General features: G+C 38.2%; 1 protein-coding gene across 5 annotated transcripts in view; it reads right to left on the reverse strand.

Annotated features, from left to right (window-relative positions):
- aass (aminoadipate-semialdehyde synthase) overlaps positions 1-15,910 on the reverse strand; it is an 82,945-nt gene that overhangs the window by 63,239 nt on the left and 3,796 nt on the right. For all 5 annotated transcript variants that reach the window (XM_051951552.1, XM_022211187.2, XM_051951551.1 and 2 more), the window contains exons 4-9: positions 14,139-14,223; positions 11,103-11,170; positions 10,847-10,993; positions 10,639-10,717; positions 8,050-8,177; positions 6,491-6,639 (exon numbers count right to left, since the gene is read on the reverse strand). In XM_051951552.1, the coding sequence (XP_051807512.1) occupies positions 6,491-6,639; positions 8,050-8,177; positions 10,639-10,717; positions 10,847-10,993; positions 11,103-11,170; positions 14,139-14,223 (656 nt within the window). The remainder of the gene's footprint in view (positions 1-6,490; positions 6,640-8,049; positions 8,178-10,638; positions 10,718-10,846; positions 10,994-11,102; positions 11,171-14,138; positions 14,224-15,910) is intronic.

Genomic DNA, 15,910 nt, shown 5'->3' on the forward strand with positions numbered 1-15,910 from the left:
GCCTGAAATATGGCGAAAGGTTGAAAAGTTCAAGGGGGCCGAATACGTTCACAAGGCACTGTATGTAGCGGGCGGCGGGAATTAACGGGACTTGGAAATGTAAATTAATTCCAAATATCAGTTATTGATCTTCTTGGTTCCTAATATTCTGTACTAATACTGACTCTGAAAACAACACATGTCGGGGGAACTAGCAAATGTAGCTAAACAGCAAACCCAACTGCTTCAGGCATGTCATTAGGAAATTGCCAAATAAGTGAATCCTTGGAAGCGAGGGAGCGGAGTGACCGAGCCGGGGGGAGGGTTTGATGCAAGAAACTTTTGAAATTTAAAGGCTGAAACGGTGCATTCTGGTGAACTCTGACACTTAGAATTCTTTAAACATGAAGGCTTAAAAAAATGTCTGTATGGGACCTTCTAGGCACCCCCCAAAAACAGCACAAAGTCATGTTAATGTGATGAAACCAAATATTTATACTGGATTCAAATTTGAATGAGCCACATGAAGTCATCACTATGTGTGCTTTCCGATCGACCATGGGAGTGAGCCTCTTCTGTTGAGGAACTTGTGGGGCAATGCCACTGGGTTGTTGCAAGTACACACTACTGATCCTGTATGTTTGGTCCTGTTGTCGCGTCTCTTCCCTCAATTTCCTGGCATGATTTTTCGTTTTCAAGTGGTATATCAGCGCTTGGCATCCTCTGTCGCTGTATTTTGTCTCATCGTCGCACACCATGCACCTCGCTTTCCCAGCTACATCTAACTTTCGATAATGCTCTCCAATCATTGTTTCCAACTTGTGCTTTTGCCAGCGCACTGTTGACAACTACGTGCGATCCAACCCTATACCCCTTACACCCCATATTTTTTTTTTCTCATCGAATTTGGGCGATTCACGTTGGGTCTCAAAACTGATACCTCGATCAGTTTTGAGACCCAACGTGAATCGCCCAAATTCGATGCAGGCAATAACATGCCTGCTGCTTGGATTGATGGATGAAGTTCGTGAACTAAAGAGAATTGTACTGGAGAAGGACAAGAAAATCAGTTTTTTGGAAAGACGAGTGGATGAACTGGAGCAGTACACGAGAATGGACGATGTGATTGTGAGTGGTTTAAACACCAGACATCGTTCTTACGCCAGAGCTACAGCTGCAGTAGGAGACAATGTGGATGATACACCCGAGGAAATGCACACACTGGAACAAAAGGTATTCCAGTTTTTTGCCTCTGAAGATATTTGCATTGACAGTTCAGCAATCTCTGCCTGCCATGTACTTCCAAGGAAGGACAGTAATATAAAGCTGACCATTATTATCCAGTTTATAAACAGGAAAACTAAGATCGACTTGCTGCGACAGGCAAAAAAACTGAGAGGTACTGACGTTTATATAAATTAACACTTAACTAAGATGAATGCTGACATTGCCGGACAAGCCAGGTTCCTCAGGAAACAGAACAGAATTCAAGCCACTTGGACAAGAAACTGCAAAGTGTTGATTAAGCTAAATGTAACACCAGAGGAAGCTAAAGTTATGATAGTAAGAATCTTGCAGACCTGGATGCGTTTTACTGATGGAGATGGAAGTTTATATACTGAAACAATGACACTTATTCTGGCTGGACTTCCAAAATAAATAATGGACTAACCTGTTTCAATGATGACAACTGACAACATCCAACTGCTCACACTTGATGATGAGCGTCGTCTAAATATGTCCGATCATACCGAACACAGAGGCCACAATATTGATTATGATATTGATGTAGCAAAATTTTTTTATTACAACTTGAGTCAGAGCTGCAACTACCTCACAGAGGAAGAGTTTATAAATAATGTTAATACTGACGGCACATTATCTTTAATACATTTCAATAGCAGGAGTCTCAATATGAATGGATCAAAAATCAAGGACTGTTTGGATCAATACAACAAACATTTTTCTGTAATAGCAGTTTCTGAGACCTGGTTAAATGATGAAAAAATGCCCACGGTTCAGATTGAAGGATATGAGTTGTTTACTACAAACAGGTTAAACAAAAGGGGGGGTGGTGTTGCCCTGTACATTAAATCATCTAATCGCAGTGAGATCATCAAAAATATGTCAGTTGCAGCTGAAAATGTTATGGAATGTGTCACAGTGGAAATTAAATTGGAAGAAAAAATATAATTATAAGTTGTGTATATCGTGCCCCAGGTAATAACATTGATGCTTTCAAGGATAAACTGTCAGAAATGTTCAACTCAGTTAATAACAAAATGGTATTTGTGTGTGATGATTTTAACATCAATCTGTTAAATCCCTACAGACAAACACAAACAGCTGACTTTATAAATTCTGTGTTTTGTATGGGATTGTACCCCTCCATCACACACCCGAGCAGGATAACTGTAAACTCTGCCACACTCATTGACAATATATTTACAAATGTCCATGAGGGAAGTATAACCAGTGGTTTAATCATTAATTATATCAGTGATCATTTACCTGTTTTTGTTACTTTCAAAACCAGTTTAATTACAAATGATGAGATGGAAAATAGTAGTTTAATATGACAAATAACAGAAAGTGCCCTCAAACATCTAAGGGAAGATTTAACCACTCAGGACTGGAGTAAAGTGTATGTTGAAGATGTAAACGAGTCTTACGAATCATTTATTTCCATATTATCTAACTTATATGCTAAACATTGTCCACTTGTGGTTAAAATGGCAAAAAAAAATATCTACAAACAAGCCATGGATGACAAAAGGATTAAAAAATGCATGCTCAAAGAAGAATCTCTTGTACAAGGAATTTTTAAAACTTAGAACAAAGGAAGCTGAATACAAATATAAGAAGTATAAAAATAAATTAATTAGTATTATGAGATATAGCAAGAAAACATACTACAGTAAACTACTGGGAAAATAACAAGGCCAATGTTAAAAAAAAACTTGGATAGTCTTAAATGAAATTATATGCTATATATGCTATTTCTATTCAAATAATGACATTGTCATCAGGGAAAATAAACCGATAGCGGATAAATTCAATGAGTACTTTGTCAATGCTGGAAAATCATTAGCTGACGCTATTCAACCTGCAAATACTACTGATGGAGTAAACAGCAATATCATAAATAGCAATACACATTCAATGTTTCTTAGAGGAACTGATAAAGAAGAAATCATTGATATTTTACATAAATTTGCAAACAAAAGATCAACTGATTGGAATGGATATGATATGTCGCTGATTTAAAAAATCATTGATTGTATTATTAATCCACTAGTCTATATATGTAACCGGTCCCTGATGGTGGGAAAATTTCCCAAATCAATGAAAATAGCTAAAGTCATCCCAATTTTTAAATCTGGTGATAAGCACGTGTTTTCCAATCACAGGCCTATTTCTCTGTTACCACAGTTTTCAAAAATTCTAGATAAGATATTTAAACGGTTTCTTGTCCAAGCACAATATACTCAGCGAGCATCAGTATGGTTTCAGGAAAAGCCGAACTACCTCACTCGCATTGATTGATTTCATAGAACAGATTGCAAATGCTACAGAGAGAAATGAATATACAGTAGGAATGTTTTTGGATTTGCAAAAAGCCTTTGACACCATTGTCCACAAATTGTTGTTGTCAAATTTGGAAAGGTACAGTGTCAGAGGACTGGCCCATGACTGGCTAACAAGTTATTTAGAGGAACGGCAACAGTATGCTCATTTCAGTGGTGCAGATTCAAAGATTCTGAGTGTTACGTGTGGGGTGCCACAGGGATCCGTGCTTGGACCTTTGCTTTTTGTTTTGTATATTAATGACTTATGTTTGGTCACAAAATCTCTGAGGTGTGTTCTATTTGCTGACGACACAACTTTATTTTGTAGTGGAGAGTACTTAAAACAACTTCTGGATACAGTGGAGAATGAACTAAAAACAGTTAAAAAATGGTTTGATACTAACAAATTATCTCTACATACTGGAAAAACTAAATGTATTATATTTGGAAACCGGGCATCAAACGAGCACAGAAATATCAAAATTAATGAGGTTGAGATCGACACTGTGACTGAAAATAAATTTTTAGGAGTAATAATTGACAATAAATTATCTTGGAAATCTCACATAAATTACGTTAAAACAAAAATGTCTAAATCTATTGCCATTTTGTACAAGGCACAATATTTCATAAATCAGAATTAATTGAAAACACTATATTATTCACTCGTAGTTCCATATATGACATATTGTGTGGAGGTTTGGGGAAACACATATAAAATAAACACAAATGCTATTTTTTATTGCAAAAGAAAGCCATACGAATTATCAGTAAAAAAAAAAAAACTTTACCGAGAACCAACTAATCCACTTTTCACTCAGTTAAACATACTAAAATTTAAAGACAGTAAATCTTAACACACTGCAAATTATGTACAAGGCAAAAAATGGTCAGTTACCACAAAGTATCCAGACATTGTTTAAAGTCAGAGACAGAAGATATAATCTCAGAGGAACCCTACTGTTTGAAAAGCCAAAAATAGGTACGAATGTTAAAAAACCACTGTGTGTCAGTCAGAGGTGTTAATCTGTGGAATGATTGCTGTGATATCAAAACTTGTAGTACATTAAGAATGATGAAAAAACTATGTAAGAATGGTATGATAATGAGATATATTATGGAAAGCTAATTACAGACTTGTCCGCTGTGGTAATGAAGCTGATGTGTGTTGAATGTCAGACTGCTGGACTGCATGTGGCTGTGTTCTTGCAATAACGGGACTTGGGCTGATGCTTATGTTTTCCGCTGTTTACAATTTCCATGTAAATCCTGTCAGATGATATTGTGTGCCAACTGCAGTTTTCTGCTTTGTATTGTTTTACCTTCTGTTAGAATGACCATGGTAGATGGTCACCCTCTGAGCCCGGTCTCCTTGAGGCTTTCTTCCTACAACCTAAAATGAGGTAGGGAGTTTTTCCTTACCACTGTTGCCATTGTGCTTGCTCAGAGGGTATATGCAATGTTAAACCTTAGCATTGTGAAGAGCCCTTAGGCGACTCTTGTGATTTACGCCATATAAACTCATGGAACTAATGCGATGATATTGATTTATGTTGTTTGTTTAGTAGGGTAAGAGGGGTAGGCGTACAAATAAAAAGCTTTTGCTTCTACCTGCACCCTTTCCATTGTATAAAGATGTAATGTATGGTTTTGTTTTGTTTTTTTGTTCTTGATTCCTTAAAGAACCGAATAAATTTCTTTCATTCATTCATTCATTCATTCAAACACATCAGTCTACCTCTCATTTAGCTATATCAAAAATATAAATAATTTTAAATCCCTTTCTGTATGTAATATTTTTATAATAACAACAACAACATCATCATCCTTAATAGTATTATTACCTCTGCAAAGTAACATAGCAGAGTTTTGTGACAATCGGAGTTCTTTGTCTGTCTGTTTGACTGTTAGCAACATTACTCAATAACGGATTAACAGATTTGAGTGAAATTTTCACTCCAAGGACCCACTGATTAGATTTTGGCAGTGATGCGACCTATAGTCTTGATCCACTGATTTGTTAAAGCTTTCTGTATTACATTACAAGATAGCGGCCCAACATCACTGTAAGTATTACTGCACGTGAATACTGCATCAGCTGCATGTATCAATTCGCGTGGCCCACTACATATTTCAGTCACGCGATTTGGTGTCTGTACATAACGAACATATGTATTACACACGCCTGTGCTCAGTGCAATATCATTTTGTTTGTGGATACATCTAAAGTGTACACCACCGTTCAAAAGTTTGGGGTAACCCAGGCAATGTCATGTTTTCCATGAGAGTTCACACTTTTATTCATGTGATAACATAACTGTACAAGGGTTTTCTAATTATCAATTAGCCTTTCAACACCATGAGCTAACACAGTGTACCATTAGAACACAGGAGTGATGGTTGCTGGAAATGGGCCTCTGAATCCTCTGTAGATATTCCATTAAAATCAGTCGTTTCCAGCTAGAATAGTCATTTACCACAACGTCTACATTGTATTTCTGATTAATTTAATGTTATCTTCATTGAAAAAAATATTTTTCTTATAAAAATAAGGACATTTCAAAGTGAATCCAAATTTTTTGAACAGTATTGTATATCAAATGGTCACATTCTATGTTGGTGTGATTTCTGATCATCATTAACTTATAAACAAATGATGCATTTCTAAAAAAAAAAAATGCTGTATTTCTCACAATGCCATATGAGGGAATGAATGGCTTCGGTTGAGTACTGTGCTCTCTGAGTGCGTTTCTTGTTACACAACGGTGACTTCAGCACATAGTACTTACATCATCACTCATTTTGCAAAATCTCTGAAGAACTATAACCTGTGCTGATTTCTTGCAAATATAACAGTCAGAAAAGAGAATAGCAAAAGCCTTTCCTTCTAAAGCATGGAAATAAATTCAGATGTTAGTGATATTCCAATACAACGTTCTTACTTGTGAGGTAGCTGAGGCGATCCCTCACTGTCTCCAAATGAGGTTTTAGGTGGTCTCATGAGCTTCTGAGCATCCAGTCGTCTGAGGAGTCTGGGGGTTTGGGGATCCCAGTAAATACCGTTGATCAGACATGTTGTGTAGGGCGCCACCTGTGATAAAAATGGCAATGCCTTTAATGTCACCGTGCCCTAAATTAGAGTATCAGCCGAAGAGGCCAGATTGGATATCAGAAAAAAATCTGAGACATTAGTGAGCCTTGGTGAAAAATTGGCCAATAGCTGAGAAATTGTTTTAAAAGAAATATTTTTTTAATCTGATATTTTCTTTAAAATAAATAGAAATATATTTAGGTAGGCTTACAGGAGATCAGTATATGGTTCTAAACTACGCTAAACAGCTGCAGGCTGTAGAGGTTGACTGTACAAAGATAAGAGTAGCTTTGTTTTTCATGTATACACCTCTGCCTGTTGAACATTCAAAATATTCAACTACACCTTTAGTTAAAATAGCAATCATTCTCTGATCTCAAGTTTGAATGACACAGAGCAACTGAAGATGTCACCTTGACCACTGGGAGACTGTGATGGTCACTTTCAACTACATTTATTACTGGGCCAGGAATGCGGCAGAGTTATGAGACAATCAGCGTTGGTTTGCCTAACTGTTAGCAACATTACTCAAAAATAGACCAAGAGATGTGGATGAAATTTTTAGGGGTCAGAAACGACATAAGGATCAACTGATTAGACTTTGGCAGTGATGCGACTTATAGTCTGGATCCATGGATTTGTAAAATACTTCTGTAACATTGTGTGATAGCAGCACAGACTCACTATAACTATGATAACAACACTACGACAGCTGCCTGCTGATGATCACGATTGCATTCCTACTACAAATCGAAGCTGCGGACTTATCAGGACTTCTCCGTCAGAAGTGATACAAGGAACAATTAATTAAATTGTGAGGGCATTTCTGAGTCCCATCAATTCCCACCAAACGCTGCATATTTAGGTCAAACTAATCAGTATCCGTACACATTCATAATACATGCCTATGCACAGCGCAAGGTCATTTTGTTTGTGAGTACATCTATATTAAATGGCCACATTCTATGTTGCCATGATTTCTGTCAATAAACAAATGCTGCATTTCTCATGAAAAAATGCTGCAAATGGGAGAATGAACAGCCTCGGCAGAGTACTGCGCTCTCTGAGTGCTTTTCTAGTTGACACATTGATTAATTCAGAATCTGCAGATTAATCCATTTTGCAACTTGTCAGTTATAAAAAAGGCCCGTATTTTTATCTGCATAAATACTTTCCACACTTCTTTAAATCATCTTTTTATGAGAATGATTAGGATGAAAGTCAACACAGGAAACAACTTGCCATGTGTTTTAAAACATCAACACAATGTCCCTGGTGTTTAGTGCTGCTGACTGAAATGGAGGACAAGGCCTCTGAGTGACTGACAAGAGCAGGTGGAGGACTGGGCGAGAAGTGTTGTAACGAAGGTTAATGCAATGGTGGTGGTAAGATTTGGACTAAGAGACTCACGCTGGTCCTGAAGTGTGAGGTGTACAGTTCCGGGTGGTTTTCAAACTCCATGGGGTCATATATGCCATCACTCTTCCTGACCAGGTGGTGGTGTCGGCTCAGAACTGTGGCGTACATTTTGGTCATGTCTGACGAAAAGAAAAACAATATGTTGTTGACTGTAGTTTAAGAGAGGTAAAATATTACCAATGGTATACCTGTGCTTGTACGAGGGAAAATTTGTCTCTAGCAACTGTGGCTAAAGTGCTAGAATTTTGTTTAGCCACATTTAGCCACACTTTTTCAGTATCTGTACTGCGGCGCGCGAAGTTGTGGACAAAAGACAAGACAGTTGAGGACATCATCTTGGGCTTTGGGAAATACTGACACAATATATTTTTCACCCTTTTCTGACAGTTTATAGAACAAATAATTAATCACTCAATTGAGAAAGTAATGGACAGATTCAAAAACAATGAAATGACCAATTAATTGCCAGCCAAATAGCAGCTAAAGGTCTGAATAGCAATAATACAGGAAGACAAAAACGCATAGGTTAACAAGTTGGGATGCACAAGGACCAGGGGATTGGGGATGAGGGAAGTGTGTGTGTGTGTGTGTGTGTGTGTGTGTGTGTGTGTGTGTGTGTGTGTGTGTGTGTGTGTGTGTGTGTGTGTGTGTGTGTGTGTGTGTGTTCTTGTACTTGCTACATGGTGAGTACCATTTTCTGCATTTAACTATCAAAGTGAGGACATTTTTACAAAGTGAGGACATTCTGGCCGGTCCTCACTTTGAAACAGCCATGTTTGAGGGTGAAGACTTGTTTTTAGAGAACAGGTATGAATTGAGGTTTGGTTAGGGTTAGGGTAAGGATTAGGGCTAGGCAATCAGTTGTGATGGTTAAGGTTAGGGTAAGGCTCTAGGAAATGCATTACGCCTATGGATGTCCTCACTAAGATAGAAGTACAAACATGTGTGTGTGTGTGTGTGTGTGTGTGTGTGTGTGTGTGTGTGTGTGTGTGTGTGTGTGTGGCAAAGGGGGAGGGGTGTTGGTGGAAATGGAGTAAGCCAGGTACAGAGAGCGAGAGTTGTAGTCCGAATCCTTTTATCTGATTGGCTGAGACGAGACATTTTCACATTTATTAGGCAAAATTAGCTTCGCCACCGTGGCTACACAGGCTAAAAATGGCTTCGCCATCCTGAGGAAGGCTTCGCCTATGGCGAAGTGGCGAATGGCTAGCGCAAGCACAGTATACATTAGAATTTGCTATGTAATAAATTATAAATGTTACAGAAATTATAATATTAGGAACAAGAATAAATCTTTTAACCTGTTATTTCAAACTTAAAAAGACAAATTCCTTTACAGTCCAAATTTGGTAACTTCTCAACCATATATCATCTGCATATACATTACCGTTCAAAAGTTTGGGGTCACCTAGAAATGTCCTTATTTTTGAAAGAAACATGTCTTTTTTGCAATGAAGATAACATTAAATGAATCAGAAAGACAGTCTAGACACTGTTAATGTGGTAAATGACTATTCTAGCTGGAAACAGTTGATTTTTAATGGAATATCTACATAGAGGTACAGAGGAACATTTCCAGCAACCATCACACCTGAATTCTAATTGTGTTAGCTAATGGTGTTGAAAGGTTCATTGATGATTAGAAAACCTTTGTACAATTATGTTAGTACATGAATAAAAGTGTGAGTTTTCATGGAAAACATGAAACTGCCTGAGTGGCCCCAAACTTTTGAACGGTAACGTACCTCAGGTCCAAAGTAGCCCATTTTCAAATTAATGTATTCTTTTCAGGGGTCTGTTTTTAAAAATAACTGATAGAAAAAATACTGGATCAACTAATCCACCAGGTCAATACTGGCTCAATCCCTACCAGGAACTACAAGTTTTAAAACCAAAATATGAACAGTTGAGTTAGAAAGAAGTGAGACTGGTCTGTATCCTGCCTGCTCCTACTCTCTGCTGCAGGCTACACAGTGAAATCTTGTGTTATGTGTCAAACAGTATTTTAGGATTATCATGTGAAACTACTCCTGATCAAATTTTGGGGGTGAGGTTTTTGTTACTTGATGTGTTAATTTTCTAAAGAGGTGAATATTGAGAGTTGAGATACTAAATAAATTAGCCCCTGGGTCATTTTCCTCCAATGTGGTGGGTATTTTTTTGCAGTTGCCTTAGTCACATGTGCCAGCAAAAGTTACTTCTACACATTTGTATAAGAAGATGATTTGAGATTTGAAGTGACCACTGTTGCTGCTGTTATTGTCCATCTGCAGCTTTGGAAAACTCCAAAACCTGCCCTGGGCCAGGTTTTGGAATGCTTGCCTGAAAAAACATAACTGAAATCAATCAGTAATAGCTTCACAGCTGTAAGGCTTCAATAAACAATCCAGGGCTTGACACATAAGAGACACTCAGGAGACATTTTAAATCCAATGCATTACTGTCTCACTGAGTGAGAAACTCCGGAAAAAATGAAAATAATACTTCAGTATGACTGAAATTTAAACTAGAAAAAGTACAACACCCTTTTAACAATGATATAATGAGTAAGTAGGGACTAATGGTAGACAAATGTCTTACCTCCTGTTTCAGAGACATCCTTCAGCTCATGAGGTTCAACATATTCAACAGGAAGCTCATTGATAATGTCCTGGGCTCCCTACAGAGGAAAGAAAAAGTTAAATAGAGGACTAACCTTCCCAAAAAAAATTCACCTTAACTAGATTTTCTGCCTCTGAAACTACTCAGTGGTTGGTCATTTGTATTGTTACCAGTTTGTTCTTCATACCTTGGAGACATTTCCAGTTCCAGTGAAGCAAAATGTGACACGGCCGATGGATTTGGGCATGAGACCCATCGAAATCTCATACCCACAATCCCTCACTGCCTGGATGGCCTGGCTGACATTCCTATAGTTATGGGCCATGCCGATGTGCTGTGACCGGTGGTAGTGGGTTATGAATCACATTAAAAACAGAACACTATTTCTGTACTGCATTCGATGACAAACTTGTTTTGTGTTAATATAGAATGGCCTCTCTTACCATGAAGGGTGTGTGGTGGCCAAGAGCAAGGAAGCGCAGCCCCAATCCATGTAAAATGTTAATCATTCCTGCAAAAAAACACAGCAGGAGTAAATCTCATTTAATACTTCAATTTGTGCAATTCATCAAAAAAATGAAAAAAAGATAATTCCTGAAATTATGTAAGTGCATTTTAATATTTCACTTATATAACAAGCTAACATTTGATAAATAAAAACATATTATCTTTTCAAACAGTGCAATTTACAGTCTGTGTACATTTACAACTAGGGCCTGTCAAAATGAATGCGTTAACGCAGATTTATCTATCATCATGACTAATCTGATTAAAAATTTTAACCCAATTTACACATCTGTAGCACAGAATGACTCAAATCCCTGAAACATCTCTGGCAACACATTTCAGGCAGTTCATCGAAGTAGACTCACTGTCGCACATGTGCAAAAGGGCAGTTGTTCTGGTAGTGGCAGAACCAAGAAAATGGAAGACAGCAAACAGTAGGGCCCAACTGAGTTACTGGTCGGCCGACTAAATCAGTTGATTATAGCCATTTCACGATAATCATCATCAGCCAAAGTTTTTGTCAATTAAACACCGATATATTCCTAATTTCTCATAAAACAGTAAATGCTGTTAAATGATGTCCTTGCGCTGTTTGTAGAATACATGGAGCTTTGACTCCATTCAATCCTCAGTCCTCACAACTGTCTTCTCAATAATGTACAGGAGTAAGATACAGCCAGGCAACATTACAGGAGTGGGCTGACAGGTAAGTTTGATACTGTGACATTAACAATGACTCAACATGTCTCCCGTTTCAGGTAAGAGAAAACAAATTGAAGTTGACATGATTAGCATTCCTGTCTGTCTTCAGCAACCATCACGATGTCATGTCACTCTTAGTTTTACTTTATCAGAAAATACTAAAACGTGATACAGGCTGTAACAGCAACTCACTGTGTGTGTTGTTATGGAGTAACATTAGTGTTGGACTATTTGTGACCATTATACCGGGTACGGAAAGTATTCAGACCCCTTGAAATTTTTCACTCTCTGTGTCATTGCAGCCATTTGCCAAAATCAAAAAAGTTCATTTTATTTCATATTAATGTACACTCAGCACCCCATCTTGACAGAAAAAACAGAAATGTAGAAATTTTTGCAAATTTATTGAAAAAGAAAAACTGAAATATCACATGCTCATAAGCATTCAGATGGTGAGAGAGGTAAAGAAGAACCCAAAGATCACTGAACCCAGAGATGCAGTCAGGAGATAGGAGAAAGTTCCACAAAGTCAACTATCACTGCAGCTCTCCACCAGTCGAGGTTTTATGGCAGAGTGGCCCGACGGAAGCCTCTCCTCAGTGCAAGACACATGAAAGCCCGCATAGAGTTTGCCAAAAAACACATGAAGGACTCCCAGACTATGAGAAATAAGATTCTCTGGTCTGATGAGACCAAGATTTAACTTTTTGGTGTTAATTCTAAGCGGTATGTGTGGAGAAAACCAGGCACTGCTCATCACCTGCCCAATACAATCCCTACAGTGAAACATGGTGGTGCAGGGACAGGATGACTGGTTGCAATTGAAGGAAGGATGAATGCGGCCAAGTACAGAGATATCCTGGAGGAAAACCTCTTCCAGAGTGCTCAGGACCTCAGACTGGGCCAAAGGTTCACCTTTCAACAGGACAATGACCCTAAGCACACAGCTAAAATAACAAAGGAGTGGCTTCAGAACAACTCTGTGACCGTTCTTGACTGGCCCAGCCAGAGCCCTGACCTAAACCCAATTGAGCATCTCTGGAGAGACCTCAAAATGGCTGTCCACCAACGTTCACCATCCAACCTGACAGAACTGGAGAGGATCTGCAAGGAAGAATGGCAGAGGATCCCCAAATCCAGGTGTGAAAAACTTGTTGCATCATTCCCAAGAAGACTCATGGCTGTACTAGCTGAAAAGGGTGCTTCTATTCAATACTGAGCACAGGGTCTGAATACTTATGAGCATGTGATATTTCAGTTTTTCTTTTTTGATAAATTTGCAAAAATTTCTACATTTCTGTTTTTTTCTGTCAAGATGGGGTGCTGAGTGTACATTAATGAGAAATAAAATGAACTTTTTTGATTTTGGCAAATGGCTGCAATGACACAGAGAGTGAAAAATTTCAAGGGGTCTGAATACTTTCCATACCCACTGTATATTTAAAATGCAACTCTGTCAAAGATGACATGTTTTGACATCTGACAAAGGCATCTCTGGTTTTTATTGTGGTTCATATGAGTCAGAACTTCATGGCCAAGAAAATAATGGAGTAGAAAAAATGTGATTTAAAGTTAAAGGGCATCAGAGGGCTGCATAAATAATGTTTTGCCAGCAACTTCACTCAGTATGTTGCTTACATACAGCATACACTTATGGCCTAAATCTATAACCTACCTGTAAGTTACAACAACAAGAAGTACGAGACAAGGTGCATTTCATAACTCATTTATAGATTTTGTTGCATGTTTTTGTACTTGAAAATTCATCTCTGTTGTAAAGTTAAACAAATAAAGTTCAAAGTATGGTAAAATATTAAAATTTTCTGCTTATAATTCATATCTTTGTTGTTGTAAGCATTAAGGGAGGGGAGGGAGTATCCTGCCTTCACCCTAAGTCAGGTGGGATAGACTCCAGCCTCCTGCAACCCCACAGAGCATAAAGTGGTGTAGAGATAACGGATGGATGGATGCCTGATAATGTCTCCAGGCCAGGGCAACTAATGCTGTGTATGGGTTCTATTTATTTTGATTCTGCAGATTGATCTGTTGCTTATGAACATATGTCAGACATCAGGAAGAGATATGATGACTGTTTGGGAGATTTGCTTCATAACAATAAAGTCACACGACACAGATCTTTGTATGTGATAGTGACGGTACAGTGTACGTACAGTTTGTATATCCATTTGCATCCTTTTACATTTTGATTTAACTGGATTGTACAACTGTAAAACCAGCCGAGGCAGTGTAAAACCAGGGCAATTTCATACCTGCAACACCGGCCCACTGACCAAATGCTACAATCCGGTAGCCATTAGCATCAACCATCTTCTCGTAGTCGATAAGGCGAACCTCCTGAAAAGACATAGTCAAACTTATTATAGTTTTTGAGTTTGGATTTGAATGTAAACAGAAATCTAGGCTTTGAGCCTTTCCAACTTTTTAATGTATTGTATAAGAAAGTCATTTCTCACAGTCAAAATTTAATCAGCAGAAGACTTGTGACAAATTTAAACCAAGTCTTTCGAGTCTAATGTTAGTCACTACAGTCTCTGTTCCAGACTAATACATATTTCTGTCATTAAATGCAGTTACTTCTACATTACAGTTTTTTAATTGCTGTCAATTAAAACTTTTCTGCTGAAATAAGTCACTTTGAAAGCATTCCCAGGAGTGAAAAGGTATCATACCTTCATTTCCATTAAGGTTTAAATGGAAACATCTGAATGTGTCTCATTATTAGAGAGAACCACAAAGTGTTCAAAATTAAATAATTAGTAAAGGAGTATAGTATTAGTGTTACGAAGACAAAGTGTTAGGAAGTAGCAAAATGCTCTTAACAGGAAGCTGACTTAACCTGACTTCTAGTGTCAGTGTCAATTTCAGTTGCATTAAATTCTGCTGAACCCCATCCCCCCCATGTGTTCCATTCTCCCAGGGGAGAAGATTGTTGTCCATCTTATTGTGGATAATTTGTAACTTTCTGAAATTATTCACACAATTTCCTCTGGTACTGGACAAGATTTGGCACTTTACTGACACCTGAAAGATAAGACATACTCTGCCGAGGACAACAATGCGCATATTATGAGTAGAGAGGACAGGTGGTTGAAAGAAGGTTATGTACGTGTTTGGAGAGAAACCGTCACTCAACAGGGCACAAGGTCTGCCACCTCACTCATCACCCACCTACAATGCTGTCTTTTCATCCCTTCTCAGGAGATTTGACACCCATTCATAGTTGACCTTGAACAACGTCAATGACTGTCATTTACAGACAGCCTTACGTGACCTGAACAACTTTCACAACTATTATGACGACATCCAGAAGCACCAACAAACAAAATGATTTCAGTGGCCTTGAAAACAATCCCACAGAGGTTAAATACCCAGGACTCCAAACCATTCAGTCAGAACTGAGGAAACTTCGCAGAAATATCTTCAAGCATGTACTGCTAAGTCCAGTTGTCCTTGATTTAACTATTGTTGGCTAATTGTTGAACAAGTGGTGCAACTTTGGAAACGTTACCATGAAAGAACATGTATGCACCTAGAAATTTAACTGCTAGCGATAAGCATCCATCCATACTATTTGCATAGAGAGTTTTCTCAGACAATTGTGAGAGATGTGTACATTCCTCCCATAGCCAGTATGTTCTAGTCTACTGAAATCATCAACTCCATGGCCACAGGACAACAGACACTTCACCCCAATGCCTTCATAGCCATCTCTGGGGAGTTCAATCAAATCACTCTTACACTAACTTTGCCCACCTTCAAACAGTTAATTCACTGCAACACAAGAGACAACACAATAGTGGACCTGTTGTATGCTAGGGCTGGACCCAAATATCCGAATATTCTATATTTCGAATATTCATTGAGGTGCTATTCAAATATTTATTTTAACTCGATCTTGTAGCTGCAAGGTGACAGTGCTAAACACTGAACCAATGTGCAGCCTCAAATGAATATCCTTCAAATGCAGGTGCACTTCGGAATCCTGTCCTGAGGAGCTGGCTCTCCCTTAACTGGTGTACTG

The sequence above is a fragment of the Acanthochromis polyacanthus genome, chromosome 8 (genome assembly GCF_021347895.1).
Source record: "Acanthochromis polyacanthus isolate Apoly-LR-REF ecotype Palm Island chromosome 8, KAUST_Apoly_ChrSc, whole genome shotgun sequence".
NCBI lineage: Eukaryota > Metazoa > Chordata > Actinopteri > Pomacentridae > Acanthochromis > Acanthochromis polyacanthus.